We start from the raw sequence: 20,128 nt of genomic DNA on the forward strand, positions 1-20,128 counted from the left end.
TTTCTCACAACGTGAAATAATCAGGGTTCAACACAAAGTTGCTACCGTAATAAACAGATAAAAAAAGACATATTTTACAATAATATTGTTAAACTTGGTTGTAAAATTGTCTTTTGTATCTTTGAGTACCTCATGAATGTTTTTACTTGAAGACCTGAGCCTCTCTCAAAAAGCCTGCATTTGAATTTGATGTTTTTTCCCAGAACTATCACCTGTGCCTGCAATTCCCATAACGCCACAGTCTGAATGCATGCAGAATTACTCAGCGCGCATTAATGTGGCTTTCTCGCTAGAATAATCATAGAATCATTACAGCAGGGTAGTAGGCCATTCCGCCCGTTGAGCCTGTGCTGGCTCTCTACAAGAGCACTTGAACTAGTCCCAATCACCCACCCTTTCCCCATCGTCCTGCAAATCTTTTTCCTTCAGGTACATATCTAATTCCCTTTTGAAAACCACGATTGAATCTGCCTCCACCACCCTTTCTGACAGTGCATTCCAGATCATAACCACTCGGTGCGTAAAAAAGATATTCCTCGTGTCACCTTTGGATCTTCAGCCAATCACCTTAAATCTGCAACCTCTGGTTCGTGACCCTTCCACCAATGGGAACAGTTTCCACATGTACACTGATGACACTCAGCTCTACCTCACTACCACTTCTCTCGACCACTCCACTGTCTCTAAATTGTCAGAATGTTTGTCCGACATCTAGTTCTGGATGAGCAGAAATTTTCTCCAATTGAATACTGGGAAGACCGAAGCCATTTTTTCGGACCCCGCCACAAACTCCATTCCCTAGCCACTGACTCCAACCCTCTCCTCAACTCCTGTCTGAGGCTGAACCAGACTGTTCGCAACTTTGGTGTCATATTTGACCCCGAAATGAGCTTTTGACCACATATCCGCAGCATAACTAAGACCGCCTATTTCCACCTCTAACATCGCGGACTTTATAACCTCTAGACATGACTATTTCATCGCACTCCTGGCTGGTCTCCCACATTTTACCCTACGTAAACTAGCGGTGATCAAAAACTCGCCTGACCGTGTCCTAACTCGCATCAGTTTCGGCTCACCCATCACCCTGTGCTCGCTGACCTACATTGGCTCCCAGTTAAGCAACTTCTCAATTTCAAATTCTCATCCTTCTTTTCAAATCCCTCCATGGCCTCGCCCCTCCCTATCTCTGTAATCTCTTCCAGCCCCCTCCCCCACCCCACCACCACCCTCGCCCAATGTTTGCATTCCTCTAATTCTGCCCGCTTGAGCATCCCTGATTCTAATCACTCAACCATTGGTGGTCATGCCTTCTGTTGCCTAGGCCCCAAGCTCTGGAATTCCCTGCCTAAACCTCTCCGCCTCTCTACCTCTTTTTCCTCCTTCAAGACACTCCTTAAAACATATTTCTTTGATCAAGCTTTTGGTCACCTGCACTAATTTCTACTTATGCGACTCGGTTTCAAATTTTCATCTCATAATACTCTTGTGAAGTGCCGCGGGACGTTTCACTATGTTAAAGGCGCTATATAAATACAATTTGTTGTTGTTGTTGCTTCTTCTCTCTCTCTACTCTGTTTAGACCCCTCATGATTTGGAACACTACCAAATCTCCTCTCAATCTTCTCTGCTCTAAGGAGAACAGCCCCAGCTTCTCCAGTCTATCCGCATAACTGAAGTCCCTCATCCCTGGAACCATTCTTATAAATCTTTTCTGCCCCCTCTTTAAAGCCTTCACATCCTTCCTAAAGTGTGGTGCCCAGAATTGGACACAATATTCCAGTTGTGGCCAAACCAATGTTTTATAAAGGTTCATCATAACTTCCTTGCTTTTGTACTCTATGCCTCTATTTATGAAGCCCATGCTTAAAAAGTATGCTTTTTTAACCACTTTCTCAACCTGCTCTGCCACCTTCAATGATTTGTGCACAAATACCCCCAGGTCTCTCTGTTCCTGCACCTCCTTTAGAATTGTACCCTTGAGTTTATATTGCCTCTGCTCGTTCTTCCGACCAAAATGTATCACTTCTCACTTTTCTGCGTTAAATTTCATCTGCCACGTGTCCGCCCAATCCACCAGCCTGTCTATGTCCTCTTGAAGTCGATCCCTATCCTCTTCACTGTTCAATATACTTCCAAGTTTTGTGTCAGCCGCAAATTTTGAAATAATGCTCTGTACACCGAAGTCCAAATCATTAATATATATCAAGAAAAGCAGTGGTCCTAGTACTGACTTGATGTGTTGCCTCATTCTATAGTAAAATTTCTAATTGTTTTGCTTTTCCAAATGATTTGAAAACTAGCTGGAGAATTAATTATAAAAGTTTATTTGATGTAATGTTTAACATTATCAAATGCTTAGTTTACTTTGGAAAGAATGACTATCTCAGAAATAGGCAGAAAGGGATTGATTACATCTTCTGTGTTCTCTATTGTTTACACTGGTAATTCAAAAACAACAATACTTTATGTAGAAAGACATAGAGGTTTCAACACAGAAACAGACCACTCACCCCATATTGGTGTTTACCCTGCACATGAACAAATAGTTCTAATTACATTTAGCCACCCTGTTCCCATATCCCGTCAATTCATTTTCCTTTATTCACCTAGCCAATCTAATCTTGAATGGTAACATGAGGGTCATTTTAGCTTAACTTTGCCCTGCCTGAAACTGACATGATCGGATCAACTTTCCATAAAATTGAGCAGGGTGTAAAAGTGGCGGTCAATCAGATCCCATTAGTTTCCTGCCAGGCAGATTAGGTGATAATTACCACTATAGTTTCTGCCTCAACCACTAATCCTGGATGTGAATTCCACATCATCATTGTAAAGAAATTTCTCCTGCCCTCTGTTCTAAATCGCTTACATTTAATTCTGTATCTATGGTCCCTCATTTTTGACCTGTCAACTACTGGAAACGGTCTGTTTCCATTTACCCTGCCCAATTGTTTTATAATTGTAAACACATATATCCTATAGAATCATAGAAATTTACGGCACAGAAGGAGGGCATTCGGCCCATAATCTGCATTGTTCTACAAAACAAGATCCAATTTTTCAAGTCTTTCATTGTATTTGTATTTCCTCATACCAGACAGCATCCTAGTGAGTCTGTGCTGTGCCCTCTTTAAAACCTCAACATCCTTCTGAAAGTGTGGAGCCCAATACTGCACACAATACTCAGAGGTCTTATTCAGGTTTGATATTGGCTCATTATTACCTCTTGGCTTTTATGTTCTAGAATGCCATTTGTTTTTTTGTTTAGGATGTGTTTACTCTTTTTTGAGTTTATCTGGAAAACATAAAACATTAATCGGTGCCACCCGACCTGGATGACACACCAGACATTTACAAGGCCCCTTTTTTTTTCTTTTTTGTGGTTTAGGATGTGTTTAACTCTTTTTGAGTTTATCTGTAAAATAAAAAAACATTAAACCATGCCACCCGCCCTGGATGACACAGCAGACATTTACAAGGCCCCTTTTTTTTTCTTTTTTGTGGTTTAGGATGTGTTTAACTCTTTTTGGAGTTCACCTGCAAAACATAAAACATTAAACGGTGCCACCCGACCTGGGTGACACTCCAGACATTTACAAGGCCCTTTTTTTTTTTTTCCCCCCCTTTTTTTTGTTTTTTTTTTGTGTTTTTCTTTTTTTTGTTTTTTTTTTTTGGGCACTAAAATCACAATTTTCCCCAGTGCCCCCTATAAAAGGGAAGGGGGACACTAAAAGCACCGGCAATTAAAACAAATTAAACTTAAAAACGTAAAATCAAATTAAAATTTGGTTGCCGGGCGTGATGATGCACTCCAGTCCCTCCGGTGCCCACCTCTCGCGGAAGGCCGCGAGCGTACCGGTGGACACCGCGTGCTCCATCTCCAAGGACACCCTGGACCGGATGTAAGAGCGGAAGAGAGGCAGGCAGTCAGGTTGAACGACCCCCTCGACCGCCCGCTGCCTGGACCGGCTGATGGCACACTTGGCCGTGCCCAGGAGCAGTCCTACGAGGAGGCCTTCGGACCTACCCGCTCCCCTCCGCACAGGGTGCCCAAAGATCAGGAGAGTGGGACTGAAGTGCAGCCAGAATTTCAGGAGCAGCCCCTTCAAATAATGGAACAGGGGCTGTAACCTCGTGCACTCAATAAAAACATGGAACACGGACTCCTCCAGACCGCAGAAATTGAAAAATTGGAGTCCGTGAACCGGCTTAAAAATTTGTTGCACGGCACTGCTCCGTGCACCACCCTCCAGGCCAAGTCCCCGATGAATAGTGGGAGGACCCCTGCGTAGAGTGCCCTCCATCGGGGACCCCCGCCTCCTCCGGACGGCAAGATGGTACGCCATGGCGTGTCCGGACGGCCGGCGAGGATGGCAAAGTTGAGGGTGTGCAGGAGCAGCCCGTACAGGAAACCCCTCCGCGCGGAACAGAAAGGCACGGAGGGGATTTCCCCGAGGCGTTAGGATGTGTTTATTTTAATCGATTTGGGAGGAAAAGGGCTCTCAGAGAGAGAGGGGAGAAACAGAGAGTAACGGAGAAAGAGAGAGGGGGGTGGGAAGGGGGGGGGGGGAACTGCGAGGGCAGGTCTCCCCTCGCATTAGGATGTTTTTTTTTTTGTTTTTTTTAAATTCATGTCCAATCGTTCCAATCGTTCCAATTCTTTGTCAAACGCCAGTCACCCTGCACCAGTCAAGGATCACTCTGCGCCAATGCTCTTAGCCAAAAGGCCTAGAGCCACTGCACTGTTCCTGGAAGTACTGCAATACCAGGTTCGTGCCATGGAGGTGGATGGGTCAGGTCCCCCACACACCTCCGTGGAGGTGGATGGGTCAAGCCATCCCACCCACCTCCTGTTTACAAAAATGTAAGCATATACCTTCCTGACCAGGGAGAAACCACCCGGAGGTCATGGTGGCTGGTCAGGTTAGTTATGCAGATCTTAGCCAATTTGTACTAACTGAATTGCAGCTGTTTCTGTGATTAGTTCTCCATTATCACATGACCTATTGCTGATCCCTTGGAGGATAAGCCACACCCTGACATTTCTCTGGAATGTGTGAATGGAACCTCCCAGCCTAACTTTGCACATTGTAACATGATCCATTTGGACTTCAGAAGTCAGAAAGGACACATCCCTCCCCCAGCCGAAGTCCCTCCTTACCCCAGCACAAGTGTATCCCTCCCCCAGCCGAAGTCCCTCCTTACCCCAGCACAAGTGTATCCCTCCCCAAGCCAAAGTTCCTTACCCCAGCACGTGTTGCCTCCCCCAGCCGAAGTCCCCCCTTACCCCAGCATGTGCATCCCTCCCCAAGCCAAAGATGGGGCATTGTGTGCGGGTTGTTAACAGGCTTATCGGGTATGAAGTGAAAAGTGAGAGTGTCGTGACTTCTGGATTTAATCCACTCCAATAATGTCCCTGTCGCGACGAGCTTTCTGAGAAATTGGGTGTGGGTGTAAAGGGGGTTGGAAGATCGTGATCCGTCTTCCATGAGTTCCCCCTCTCCCCCCTCCCCACCGTGTCTCTCTCTCCACCACCCCCCTGCCCCCCCCCCCAAGCTCTCTCTCTCCCATCCCCCAACCAGGCTCTCTCCCTGCCCCACCCCCCAACCTCCATCCCCCAACAACCAGGCTCTCTCTCTCCCCCACCCCCCTCCTCCCCACCATCATCATCATAGGCAGTCCCTCGGAATCGAGGAAGACTTGCTTCCACTCTTAACATGAGTTCTTAGGTGGCTTAACAGTCCAATATGACAATCACAGTCCCTGTCACAGGTGGGGCAGATAGTCGTTGAGGGAAGGGTTGGGTGGGACTGGTTTGCTGCTGCCTGCGCTTGATTTCTGCATGCTCTCGGCGACGAGATTCAAGGTGCTCAGTGCCCTCCCGGATGCGCTTCCTCCACTTAGGGCAGTCTTTGACCAGGGTCTCCCATATGTCAGTGGGAGGCTTTATCAGGGAGGCTTTGAGGGTGTCCCATCCCCCAACCAGGACACATCCCTCCCCCAGGCTCTCTACCCCCCCAACAACCAGGCTCTCTCTCCTCCAGCTCCCCCCAAACAACCAGGCTCTCTCCCTCTCCCCCCACCCCCGCCACCCACCCAACCAAGCTCTCTTTCCCCCATCCACAACCAGGCTCTCTCTCCCCCACCCAGAACCAGGCTCTCTCTCCCCTACCCACAACCAGGCTCTCTCGGTTCAAAGAAGATGATTTGTCCTCCCTGAGTTCTCTCTCTCCACCCCCACCCCGTCTCTCCCACCCCACCCCCCCCCCCAACAACAACCATGCTTTCTCCCCCCCCCCAACCAGGCTCTCTCTCCCCAATAGCCAGGCTCTCTCCCCCACCCCCCAAAACCAGGCTCTCCCTCACCCCGCCCCCTCCCAATAACCAGGTACTCTCTCTCTCTACCACCACCCCCAACAACCAGGCTCTCTCTCTCCCCTCAACAACCAGGCTCTCACTTTTTCCACTACACCCCCCCGCCCACCCAACAACCAACAATCAGGCTCTCTCTCTCTGCCCCCCCCTCCCAACCAGGCTCTCTCGCTCACCCCCCAATCAGATTCTCTCTCTCTCCCCACATCTGGTTCTGGTTTCGGGCGGGGTGTGGGGTGGGGCCCAGAGGACACAGGCGCAGATGGACGAGAAAATCGTTAGTACAAATAGTCACATCCTTTTTTTTACATCTTTAATCAACCTGAGGTGCTGCCTTCAAACACCTGTAAACCATTACTCCCAGCACCAATCTACTTTCATTCAGAGTATAATTAGTGCTGGTTTTTTAAATATCAAAATGCATTACGTCATACTTACTGACATTGAATACTATCTGTCACTTTTTAGCCACCTTATCAATATCTCTTTTCAGCTTCTAAGGAATTTACTACACCTCCTATTTTGGTATCATCTGTAAATGTTGACACCATTCACTCTCCTCCTATAACCAAATAGCTGATACACAGTGAACCAACTGGTATAGTGGCCCCAAACCTGAATCTTATGAGACACAACCCACTTACTGTCACTCAAAAATCTGCTCTTAACTCCTACTCGCTCTCTTTTAACAATTTTAAATTTAGTTTGCTTTCTTCCCTTAATTCCATACCCTTTAATCTTTCCTAATGTCAATGTACACAACATCCACGAAATCTATCATGTTTTTTACCGTCTCAAAGAATGTGTCAAGCATGATCATCTCTTTTGAAATTCGTGCTGGCAACTTCTAACTATTTTCTCTTTATCTAGATACGTAGTCATTTCATACTTAATTAAAGACTCCAGTTGCCCTCTTCTAAGTCGCGCCCTCCTGAACCGACTCACGCTCTACCTTGCAATGGCATGTCGCCTCCATGCCGCTCCTTTTAAGGCCCCGACTTGCCGCTGGTGTTTCCTCATGGGTCGGGGCCGCGCTGAGTGCCGGCTGCCTCCACGCCGCTCCTTTTAAGGCCCATACTGGATGGCTTTGCAGGACTGAAATCCACCCTGGAATATGTAGTAGCTCCGGAGATTTTTGCCCCAAGACAAGCCCAAAGGCAGTTTTTCCTTCCTTCATGGGGTCTAGACTGCTACCTTGGGATCCCAAATTGGAGAATAATGCCTCCAAACAATTGGGGCAGTGTTGCAGACAGCTTTATCAATCTCTTTGGTACCATTAGTGCTGCTTTCCTGCAGATCAGCTGTCACAAGGAGTTAGTTTGCACTATTAGTAGCATGGCAGAAGTGAGCACCAATGATGCTGGTCTGTCTCAAGATGACAAAACCTCTGGGTTATCCTGCTAGCCTCTTCCTAGTCCTGCACATATGGTTGAAAGGATGTAGGGCCAGGCTGCCTATATAGATGCACAAAAGGTACAGCCTGCAACAGGTTCATCTTAGCACTTGATTGGTCACTGGTTTACTTTTGTTTTCTTTAAACATTTTAAGCATGCTGTTCCATTTTTGCACAAAAATGTGAAAAGTAGAGGGATGTCACCATAATCCATGTCATGTATTCAACTATCATTGTAACCCATGTATAAGCTGACCTAAATAGTACACCTTGAGAACACTGACCACAAGGGGTGAACTTGTGAGAGACACTCCTAACCTGGACTTTCAGATATAAAAGGGGAAGCTCCACCCACCTTCATCACTTGAGGTCTTGGTAATAAAGGTAACTGGTCACAGAGTGACCTTCTCTCAAGTATGGGCCTCGTGTGCATTTATACTGTATAGTAAGGACATATCATTAACGATGAGAAACTGGGATTTAAACCACGCGAGCATGGCCACTAGCAGCACAGAAGAGAGGTACTGTGTTGGTGATGATTGGGACGACTTTATTGAGAGACTGCAGCAAAGTTTTGTCACTAAGGAATGGTTGGGACAGGATTCGGCCGACAAACGCAGGGCTCATCTCCTGACGGTTTCTGGATCCAGAACATACTCCCTGATGAAGGACCTTCTAGCACCAGAAAAGCCGGCGGACAAGACTTTCGAAGAGCTCAGTAAGTTGATCGGTGAACACCTTAAACCGGTGAGCAGCATGCACATGGCGAGACACCAGTTTTACATGCACTGGCGGCGAGAAGGGCAAAGCATTCCAGACTTCGTGGCAGATCTCCGGCGACTGGCGAGCCTATGTAAGTTCCCAGATGCATGCAGAGCGGAGATGCTGCAAGACTTTTTTATTGAAGGCATCGGGCACGCTGGGATTTTCAGGAAACTGATTGAGACCAAAGACTTGACCCTTGGAAGCGGTGGCTCTGATAGCCCAGACATTTATCTCAGGGGAGGAAGAGACCAGAATCTTGGCCCAAATGCGGCAAACAACCAGGAAGTCAACATTGTTAACACGGCATACAGTTCTCTAGGCAGACAAGGGCAATCGGACATGCCCCAGCATGTAGTCGAACCCAAATGGGGAATTCAACAGAGACAATGGATAGCTGAACGGCGATTCATGCCATCGCAATGGACAATGCGGCCAGTAATGGGGCCATCAACACCTGTTAATAGTGCGCTTAAGGTTACAGAGACAGTCAGAGACGATCGACTGATAATGGACTTTTTGTTTCCAACAACGGCTCATGTTGGAGGTGTGGAGGCAAACACCCAGTCAGAGCTTGCAGGGATCAGCAATATACCTGCAGAAACTGCAACGTCAGCAGCCATTTGGCGCGTATGTGCAGGAAGCCTGCAGCTTGGTTGATGTACGAGGAGGACGGGCCCAATGTGAGCCCTACGAGGCCAAATGAATACTGGGGGAAATCGCTGGAAGCTGAAGTTCAGCGAGTTGATGTGGAGCACATAACAGTTCATATATGCCACCGATAATGATGGAAGTGCTCCTCAATGGCATCCCAGTATTAATGGAGCTAGACACGGGGGCCAGCCAGTCCCTGATGAGTATCAAACAGTTCGAAAGGTTGTGGGTGTCCAAGGCCAGGAGGCCAAATTTATTGCCGATTGACGCACAGCTACAGACATATACAAAGGAGATCATTCCGGTGCTAGGCAGAGCCACGGTAGTCATGACCCACAAAGATTCGGAAAACAGGTTGCCACTCTGGATTGTCCCGGGGGACAGTCCCGCACTACTGGGGAGGAGTTGGCTTGCTGTCATGAACTGGAAATGGGGCGATGTCAATGCAATTTCTTCTGTGGAGCGAATATCATGCTCACAGGTCCTGGACAAATTTGACTCATTATTTCAACCCGGCACCGGCACTTTCATGGGGACCAAGGTAGTGATTCACATAAATCCAGACGCCAGGCCAGTACACCACAAGGCCAGAGCGGTGCCGTACGTGATGCGGGAAAAGATAGAATGCGAATTGGACCACCTACTGAGGGAAGGCATCATCTCGCCAGTCGAATTCAGTGACTGGGCGAGCCCGATTGTGCCGGTGCTCAAGGCGGATGGGTCAGTCAGGATATGTGGTGATTACAAGGCCACCATCAATCGGGTGTCACTCCAAGACCAGTACCTGCTACCGAGAGCGGAGGACCTCTTTGCGACACTATCCGGTGGCAAACTTTTTTCAAAATTGGACTTGACCTCAGCTTACATGACCCAGGAGCTGGCGAGGGAGCTGAAGAAGCTGACCACCATCACGGGTTTGTTTGAGTATAACAGATGTCCGTTCGGGATTCGTTCGGCCGCTGCAATCTTTCAGCGAAATATGGAAAGCCTCCTCAAGTCGATTCCAAGGACGGTGGTTTTTCAAGATGACATCCTCATCATGGGTCGCGATACTGATGAACACCTCCACAAACTGGAGGAGGTGCCACGCAGACTGGACCGGGTAGGGCTGCGACTGAAAAAGGCGAAGTGCGTCTTCTTAGCTCCAGAGGTAGAATTCCTGGGGAGGAGGGTAGCAGCAGACGGGATCAGACCTACTGCGTCCAAAACGGAAGCGATCCAGAGAGCATCCAGACCCCGTAACACGACGGAGCTGCGTTCGTTCCTGGGGTTCCTGAACTATTTTGGAAACTTCCTTCCCAAATTGAGCACGCTGTTAGAGCTGCTACATGTGCTCCTACGCAAAGGTCGCGATTGGGTCTGGGGGGGACAGCCAGGAAAGTGCTTTTGAGAGAGCACGCAATTTGTTACGCTCCAACAAACTGTTAACGTTATATGACCCGTGTAAGAAACTTGTTTTAATGTGCGATGCGTCGTCCTATGGGGTCGGGTGTGTGTTGCAGCATGCGACTGCCAATGGTCAGTTACAGCCGGTAGCTTATGCCTCCAGAAGTCTGTCCCAGGCAGAAAGGGACTTTGGGATCATAGAAAAGGAAGCGCTAGCATGTGTATATGCAGTAAAGAAAATGCACCAGTACCTGTTGGCAGAAAATTTGAGCTGGAGACAGATCACAAACCCCTAAATTCCCTTTTGGCCGACAACAAGGCCATAAATGCGAATGCATCGGCCCGCATACAGAGGTGGGCACTCACGATAGCCGCCTATGACTACACAATTCGGCACAGACCGGGCACTGAAAACTGTGCCGATGCACTCAGCAGGCTCCCACTAGCCACCACTGAGGGGGCAACTGAGCATGATGCTGAGATGGTCATGGCTGTTGAAGCTTTTGAAAGCAAAGGCTCACCTGTGACAGCCCGGCAGATTAAAGTTTGGACAAATAAAGACCCTCTACTGTCTTTAGTTCAGAAATGTGTCCTGAATGGGGACTGGGCAGCCATGTACGGGGCATGCCCTGAGGAATTTAAACCGTTTCATAGGCGCAAGGATGAACTCTCGATTCAGGCCGATTGCCTACTGTGGGGAAACCGAGTAGTCATGCCCCAGATGGGCAGAGAGGTGTTTATCAGAGAACATCACAATGAGCACCCGGGCATTGTCATGATGAAGGCAATTGCCAGGTCACACGTTTGGTGGCTCGGGATAGATGCAGACCTGGAACTTTGTGTTCGCAGGTGCAACAAGTGTGCTCAGCTGGGCAACGCACCCAGAGAAGCCCCCCTTAGCCCCTGGTCCTGGCCCGCCAAGCCATGGTCACGCATCCATGTGGACTACGCAGGTCCTTTCATGGGAAAAATGTTTTTGGTTGTAGTAGACGCCTACTCCAAATGGATTGAGTGTGCCATTTTAAATTCAAGCATATCCTCCGCCACGGTAGAAAGTCTACGGGCAATGTTCGCCACCCATGGTCTACCGGATGTCTTGGTCAGCGACAATGGCCCGTGCTTCACAAGCACTGAATTCCAGGACTTCATGGCAGGCAATGGAATCAACCATGTCAGAACGGCATTGTTCAAGCCGGCCTCAAACAGCCAGGCGGGACGTGCAGTGCAGATAATCAAACAGGGGATGCTCAGAATCCAAGGGGGTTCCCTACAAAGCCGCTTATCATGCCTCCTGTTGGCCAATAGATCCCGACCACACTCGCTCACAGGGGTTCCACCCGCAGAGCTGCAAATGAGAAGGATGGTCAAAACCAGGTTATCCCTTATACACCCCACCATGAAAGAAATTGTTGAGAGCAGGCGTCAGTCACAGTGTGACTACCATGACAGGAATGCGAGGGCGCGATGTATTGATGTCAATGACCCTGTTTTTGTCCTTAATTATTCTGCAGGGCCCAAATGGCTTGCAGGCACTGTGATTGCCAAAGAGGGGAATAGGGTTTTGGTAGTTAAACTTACCAATGGACAAATCTGCCACAAACATGTGGATCAAACTAAAATGAGGTTCAGCAACCCCATAGAAGAAGCAGAGGAAGAACACGACATAGAGTTTACTCCACCACAGGTGACCGAACACCGGAACCAAAGCGAGGAGAGCCCAGTCACTGTGGGCAGTCCGGACAGGCCTGAGGCACCACAAACAGCAGACACTCAGGCCAGCGCCCAACAACCGGAGCCCCAACTCAGGCGCTCTACAAGGGAGCGTAAACCACCAGAGAGACTTAACCTGTGATCCCAATAAGACTTTGGGGGGGGGGGAGGTGATGTCATGTATTCAACTATCATTGTAACCCATATATAAGCTGACCTAAGTTGTACACCTTGAGAACATTGACCACAAGGGGCGAACTTGTGGGAGACACTCCTAACCTGGACTTTCAGATATAAAAGGGGAAGCTCCACCCACCTTCATCACTTGAGGTCTTGATAATAAAGGTAACTGGTCACAGAGTGACCGTCTCTCAAGTATGGGCCTCGTGTGCATTTATACTGTATCGTAAGGACATATCAATCCAGGTCACTGATTGGAACGTGGGCAGGTACAGCAGGAGAGGCGGCAAGCAGCAGAGGAGTGGCGAGGTCGAGGCGAAGGAGCGGCAAGAGTTTGCATAGCAACGTGATCGGGGCCTAGGAGAGGCAAAGGCCATGGAGCAGCACGGGCCAGCCCACACTGCGATGTGTGTGCACACTAGGTCCGTGCAGCAGAGCTGGTCTCCAGTCATCTTGGTTAATTCTTGCCACTGGGCCAAGACCTAGTTCTGTCAAGCCTGTGTGGTGGCTGGTCTGCAACGTTTAAAAAAAAAACCACGCACAGGCAACTTCCACCCTTCAGCATGTAGTTCAGGACCTGGAATATCAGCTCCCTCATTGTAACACCTGTGAACTCATCCCCTATTTGGTGTGGAAGCAAGACATCCTCGATATGAGGGACCACCGAAGAAGAAGAATTAAAGACTCTAAAATTTTACCTATCACAGATATTAAGCTAACTCGCCTGTAATTACTATTTATACTGAAATATCAAAAACAATGATTGTTTACACAAAATATTTTATTTTTCAAATATTGAACTATTTCTTTCCTCAACCTGTCACAGGATTTAAGTATTTCTTTGTACCTGTACTTCCAAATGATTTGAAAGTAAGATGGCAGATTAATTTAAGAAACCTTTCTGAATAAAATGTTTCTCACCAAAATTATTAGTAATTACTATTTTTACCTAAGAGAGTCCAGTAAAGGCAAATGATTTACAGCACCCGTGCTTTATTTTGTTTGTACTTTGAAATCCAAAACAATTGTTTATGAAAATATTTATTTATGCAGTGTGCTTGCTACAGGCAGAGAGCATTGTCACTGAACCACAATTATAAATATTGTGAAATGCATGAACACTAAGAAAAAATTGCATTCTTTCAGTTTTTTATACCATGAGCTTCAAATTAAGTTAATTAGCCTCAAATTGATTATAGTTTAACAGCAATTGGAATTTATGACCTTAAAAAACCAAGACATCTTAAAGGCAGATCCACCTGAGCAGCAGAATAGTACATTGTGCATTGCATGGTATAACCTTATTACTCTTAACAGTGTAACCTCCAGCTTATTTCGAACAATGCCACAGGAGATCATTTAGTAAAAGAAATAAAATTAAAAGATGCAAAATGCTGGAAAAGACATTTACATTTTGAATCGAATCCTTCTGTCAAGTCTCCACCTAGAAAATTAAACTGTCTATTCCTCACCAGATGCTGATGGACCTGTTGTGCATTTCAAGCATTTTGGTGGGTTTTCTTCCAACTCTTACAATAGCAATCCTCTACTGGTCTAGGGTACCTAGCTGGCATTAGTATGTGGTTTACCCCTTTCCAACTGATATACTGATCTTGATAAATTAAGGCTATTCTTTGCTCCCCTCACTCTTGTAATTAAGGAGAGATTCAGGGAGTGCCGTTACAAAGCAAAGGGGAGGAGGTAACGAGCATGCCTTTGAACAAACATCCCCATGAAGCCCTAACCAATGCTATCCCCTCCCCCTAACAAATGTACTGAACATCAGCATAAGCTGCAAGGGTCTTCCACAGATCTCGTTATTATTCATACGTATCAGACTCTCATTACATAATGTAACTTGAGAAAATGGAACATTGGGTAAAAACTACATACCACTCTATCTAACCACATACTGAACCTATAAATCAATAGATAAAAAGCTAGGCAGATACTGGGAGAGTACAGAACAGAAGCTTTGAGTTCTTAGAAGAAAAAAGGCCATACTGACACATTTAGGGGCCAAAATTTCCCCTCCTGATAAGGCCTCTGGCCGTCGGATGGTGCTCCCGACAGCTTTTTGTGGTTGGTGCACTCCTTGTTGGTCGGCAGCACAGCCGCCCTTAAAGGTGAGGTGACGCTGCAGGAGACGCCATCTTATCTTTTATTGTTGTCCGAATGCCAGGTCAGCCCAAAAATTATGCCCCCAAGTTCGGCTGGGCCTCCAACAGGAAGCCTGGCATCCCTTTTGAGTGCCAAGCCACTAGCCTGGCCGAAAACCTCCCTGGTGGCCCAGTGGCCCTAACTGAAAAATATGCAGAGCTTGCAGCGGCTCTTCCCTTTAACTCAAGGGGAGAGACGTTGTGATGCATCAGAGTGATGCGGCACGTCTGCATCGCGCTGACATCATCAGCGACGTGCTGACGTCATTAGCGCGGTACTGATGAGTGATCAGGGCAGCTATGCTGCCACAAGGGCACTTCCGCCCCTCAGCACAACTACATCCGCCCCGACCAAAAAACGTTCAAGTTCCGAATACTGACGGCAGCTCCGCCACAACCCATGAAGGGGAGAAAAACTACAAAAAATGGAAGGTGTGCCCCATTTCGGGCGGAGGTAAATTTCTACCTCTTAGCTCAGCTGGTAGCACCCTCGCCTCAGAATCAGAAGATTGTGGGTTCAAGTCCCACTCCAGAGACTTGAGCACAAAAATCTAGGCTGACACTCCCAGTGCAGTGCTGCACTGTTGGAGGTGCCATCTTTTGGAGGAGACGTTAAACCATGGTCCTGTCTGCTCTCTCAGGTGGATGCAAAAGATCTCATAGCACTATTTTGAAGAAGAGCAGGAGAGTTCTCCCCGGTGTCCTGGCCAATAGTTAACCCTCAATCAACATAACAAAAACAAATGATCTGGTCATTATCACATTGTTGTTTGTGGGAGCTTGCTGTGTACAAATTGGCTACCACATTTCCCACACTGCAACAGTGAATACACGTCAAAAAGTACTTCATTGGCTGTAAAGCGCTTTGGGATGTCCGGTGGTCATGAAAGGCGCTATTTGAATGCAAGTCTTTCTTTAGACTATATAAAAAAACCTTCTCCTGTATCCTCCAAAGATACCTTATAGCACGAGGAAAGGATTTAATATAACACTTATTACAGAGGGATGGCTCATTTCGCTAATGGTTATTACTTCGAGAAAGTTGTAAGAAAGCTATGAAAATTGTTCAAACTTTTATAGATCCTCACTATTGGACTCCCCTCAATTTTTAAAGTACTCAACAGGAACAGTGTAGAATACTGAGCGGGCCGATCATCCCTGCTCAATCCACTGCTGCTGTCGGGATAGTGTTGTCTCCAGGTATTTACCGTCGGTCGGATTTACTCTTTTTCATTACTTTGAGTTAAAGTGGAACAAAGAGCTTTCTGAATGTTAACTCAGTGATGATCTGTAAAACCCTGCGGCAGTTTATTCCTTTCCTTTTTCTCACCTCCCCTCCCTTTTCAAACATCCTTGCCGAAAGGTGGTGATGTACAGGCACTGGCAGACCTCAAATAAATTGCCACTCTCCATATGTGAGCCTGGACATGGAGTGTCGCTCAACGTCAACACTTGAACACCTTTCATAAGGAGTCAATGAAAAATGATCGGGACTTGGAACCCAGGCTGTGTTTTCCTTTCCCAGCACAGGGGGCATTGAGGACAGTCATAGCGCCCCACCACTTGAGATCAGCAAACCTGGATCAGGCTAGAGATCAAACCAGGGATTTTGCTGATATGTGCAGCTCAGTACCACACTTGATGGTGCATTTTCCTACTGAGCCAGCAGGAAACAAAATTAAGAATCAAAGTAATGACTCTTGTAATGTAAAATCACACCTGTAATGGAAAATCAATCACTGTGAGGCTGGACTATAACAGGCTTATAATATTTATAAATTGCAATGTAATAGCAGCGCATTTGGAAAGCAGTGACAGGATCGGTCCAAGTCAGCATGGATTTATGAAAGGGAAATCATGCTTGACAAATCTTCTAGAATTTTTTGAGGATGTAACTAGTAGATTGGACAAAGGAGAACCAGTGGATGTGATGTATTTGGACTTTCAAAAGGCTTTTGACAAGGTCCCACACAAGAGATTGGTGTGCAAAATTAAAGCACATGGTATTGGGGGTAATATATTGATGTGGATAGAGAACTCGTTCACAGACAGGAAGCCAAGAGTGAGAATAAACGTGTCCTTTTCAGAATGGCAGGCTGTGACTAGTGGGGTGCCGCAAGGTTCAGTGCTGGGCCCTCAGCTATTTACGATATACATTAATGATTTGGACAAAGGAATTGAATGTAAGATCTCCAAGTTTGCAGATGACACTAAGCTGGGTGACAGTGTGAGCTGTGAGGAGGATGCTAAAAGGCTGCAGAGTGACTTGGACAGGTTAGCTGAATAGGCAAATGCATGGCAGATGCAGTATAATGTAGATAAATGTGAGGTTATCCACTTTGGTGGCAAAAACAGGGAGGCGGAATATTATCTGAATGGTGACAGATTAGGAAAAGGGGAGGTGTAACGAGACCTGGGTGTCATGGTACATCAATCATTGAAAGTTGGCATGCAGGTACAGCAGGAGGTGAAGAAGGCAAATGGCATGTTGGTCTTCATAGCTAGAGGATTTGAGTATAGGAGCAGGGAGGTCTTACTGCAGTTGTACAGGGCCTTGGAGAGACCACACCTTTAGTATTGTGTGCAGTTTTGGTCTCCTAATCTGAGGAAGGACATTCTTGCTATTGAGGGAGTGCAGCGAAGGTTCACCAGACTGATTCCTGGGATGGCAGGACTGACCTATGAAGAAAGACTGGATCGACTAAGCTTATATTCACTGGAATTTAGAAGAATGAGAGGGGATCTCATAGAAACATATAAAATTCTGACGGGATTGGACAGGTTAGATGCAGGAAGAATGTTCCCGATGTTGGGGAAGTCCAGAACCAGGGGTCACAGCCTAAGGATAAAGAGTAAGCCATTTAGGACCGAGATGAGAAGAACCTTCTTCACTCAGAGAATTGTGAACCTGTGGAATTCTCTACCACAGAAAGTTGTTGAGGCCAGTTCGTTAGATATATTCAAAAGGGAGTTAGATGTGGCCCTTATGGCTAAAGGGATTAAGAGACATGGAGAGAAAGCAGAAATGGGGTACTGAAGTTGCATAATCAGCCACGATCATATTGAATGGTGGTGCAGGCTCGATGGGGCGAATGGCCTACTCCTGCACCTATTTTCTATGTTTATATGTTTCTATAAGGAACTAGCACTGGCACGATTGATACAAAAACTATTGTGAAGAATCCCAACAAAGCTGACCACAACTCAGAGAAAACAATGTGTGACAAAGTCTGTCACAACTATGAGTTTTGGTGGTTTACATTCCTAAACTGAAAAATAACATAAACTGCAGTTCGAAGCATCTGACTGCAATAATATTAGGCCTCAAGAGAACTATAAAGTTTTCGTTCAAGTCTTGGAGGCAATTAACTCAAATCCAAACACCTTCAGTCACGAAATCCAAGTGCAGCCAAATCCTTTCTCACAGATAGGTGTGAGCAGCTTGACTGCCTCCACGTGCAGAGGCTTTAGCCATAATAATCTGGCTTTCATGTGAAATTTTGTCGTGCTGTACGTCTTCTCACAGGGCTCAATGTTTGATCTGGGGTGCCTAGGTGGCATTGGTATGTGGTTTACCCCTTTCCAAATCGATGTACTAATCTTGATAAATGAAGGTTTTTGTTTTCCCCTCACAGTTGTAATTAAAGAGATGCAAAGAATGCCATTACAAAGCAACTGAAAGGAGGTAAACAGCAGGCCTTTAAACAAACATCCCCAAGCATTCCTAACCATATCATTATTTACCCAGAAAGGTGCTGAGAGGCTTCTAAATAACCCTGCGCCTTTATCCAAAGATTTACCCCGATGGCCCCACGCATTTTGAAACGAAGCCATGTCGACCAGGAAGGCTAGGGTTCAAAAAATAAGTTAGCTAGGGTTCACACTTCTGATCACTATCCAGTAAGCCCTGTTGGCAAGTGCACGTGTGTGTGATGCTGTGTGGGGACAGGATCGGGCTCATCTGTGACATCCACCATGGGAAAACTAACTGCTGACGCTCAGTATCATGACTCGTGAACAGTGGTCACTTGGAGGAGACCGCTGACCACAAAATAATAGTTAACGCCCTTAGGAAGTGGGGGAAGAACTGAATAAGGGAAAAATAGAGGAGTTGCATCTGAAAGGAGTTCACGGAGTCTGACCGATAAATCCGGAACTATGAGTGTCTTGGATAACACCTTATGGATTAATTAACAGTTTGATAATTATGCAGTAAATTATCTTTATGAAGGTAATGACAAAGGGAGTTTTTTTTCTAATTTTCTCCCTTTCCCTCCTGATGGTTCGACATGTGCCGTGAGTGTGAGCTGACTGTTTGATTGCACAGGACATCAAAGTCTTGCCCAACTGTGTCCTCACCCAACAACCACCCATGTGCTTTACAGCAAAGGTCCCTGGGTAGCAATCAGTAGCTCAAACCTTGGCTGTGTTTTGCCACCCACCCGAGCCACTTTCATCCCCCCCACCCCCCCACCCCATTCGCCTGCTCCCCCACCAACATTTTCCAAGTGTCTATAATACTGCCAGGATGAGGGAATTGGGTTTAGGAATGGAAACCTGGGGGTCTGGCAGAGATTCGACCTCCCACTATCTGTGCTACAGATCTTCTAAATGTAAAATTTACTGATGTTATTCCAACTCCCTTCTACTTCCAGTATCACCGAGTTCTCTCTGAAGTAATTTCCATAAGTTCACAGCATTTTAACAACATTAAAAAAAATCAACTGAAGCAATCAGAAATAAACCAATCGGATATAAATGTTAATCATAATTCAACGCAGCTGATTTTTAAGAGTCCAAATGGTGAGACTCTCGGGTGGAAATTAGTATGTGTCACGGCCGTTTTGCGGATTTTAAATGGATGCAAAGCATACCAATTTGGCAGTGAGTGGGGCCTTTTTTTAGGCGTCCTGGGCAGCCGCCTAAACAGAAACATAGAAACATAGAAAATAGGTGCAGGCCATTCAATATGATCATGGCTGATCATGCAACTTCAGTATCCCACTCCCGCCTTCTCTCCATACTCCTTGATCCCTTTAGCCCTCTTGAATATATCCAACGAACTGGATTTTCAACAACTTTCTGTGATAGAGAATTACACAGGTTCACCACTCTCTGGGTGAAAAAGGTTCTCCTCATCTCGATCCTAAATGGCTTACCCCTTATCCTTAGACTGTGACCCCTGGTTCTGGACTTCTCCAACATCGGGAACATTCTTCCTGCATCTAACCTGTCCAGTCCCGTCATAATTTTATATGTTTCTATGAGATCCTTTCTCATTCTTCTAAATTCCAGTGAGTATAAGCCTAGCCGATCCAGTCTTTCTTCATATGTCAGTCCTGCCATCCTGGGAATTAGTCTGGTGAACCTTCGCTGCACCCCCTCAATAGCAAGCACGTCCTTCCTCAGATTAGGAGACCAAAACTGCACACAATACTCAAGGTGTGATTTCACCAAGGCCCTGTACAACTGCTCCTATACTCAAATCCTCTTGCTATGAAGGCCAACA

General features: G+C 46.6%; 1 protein-coding gene across 1 annotated transcript in view; it reads right to left on the reverse strand.

The window, feature by feature from the left end:
• Nucleotides 1-20,128, reverse strand: part of LOC139268133 (zinc finger protein GLIS1) — a 506,600-nt gene that overhangs the window by 416,652 nt on the left and 69,820 nt on the right. Inside the window, exon 5 of the mRNA XM_070886160.1 lies at nt 8,009-8,019. Coding sequence (XP_070742261.1) covers nt 8,009-8,019 — 11 coding nt within the window. The remainder of the gene's footprint in view (nt 1-8,008; nt 8,020-20,128) is intronic.

The sequence above is a fragment of the Pristiophorus japonicus genome, chromosome 8, assembly GCF_044704955.1.
Source record: "Pristiophorus japonicus isolate sPriJap1 chromosome 8, sPriJap1.hap1, whole genome shotgun sequence".
In the NCBI taxonomy this organism is placed as follows: domain Eukaryota; kingdom Metazoa; phylum Chordata; class Chondrichthyes; family Pristiophoridae; genus Pristiophorus; species Pristiophorus japonicus.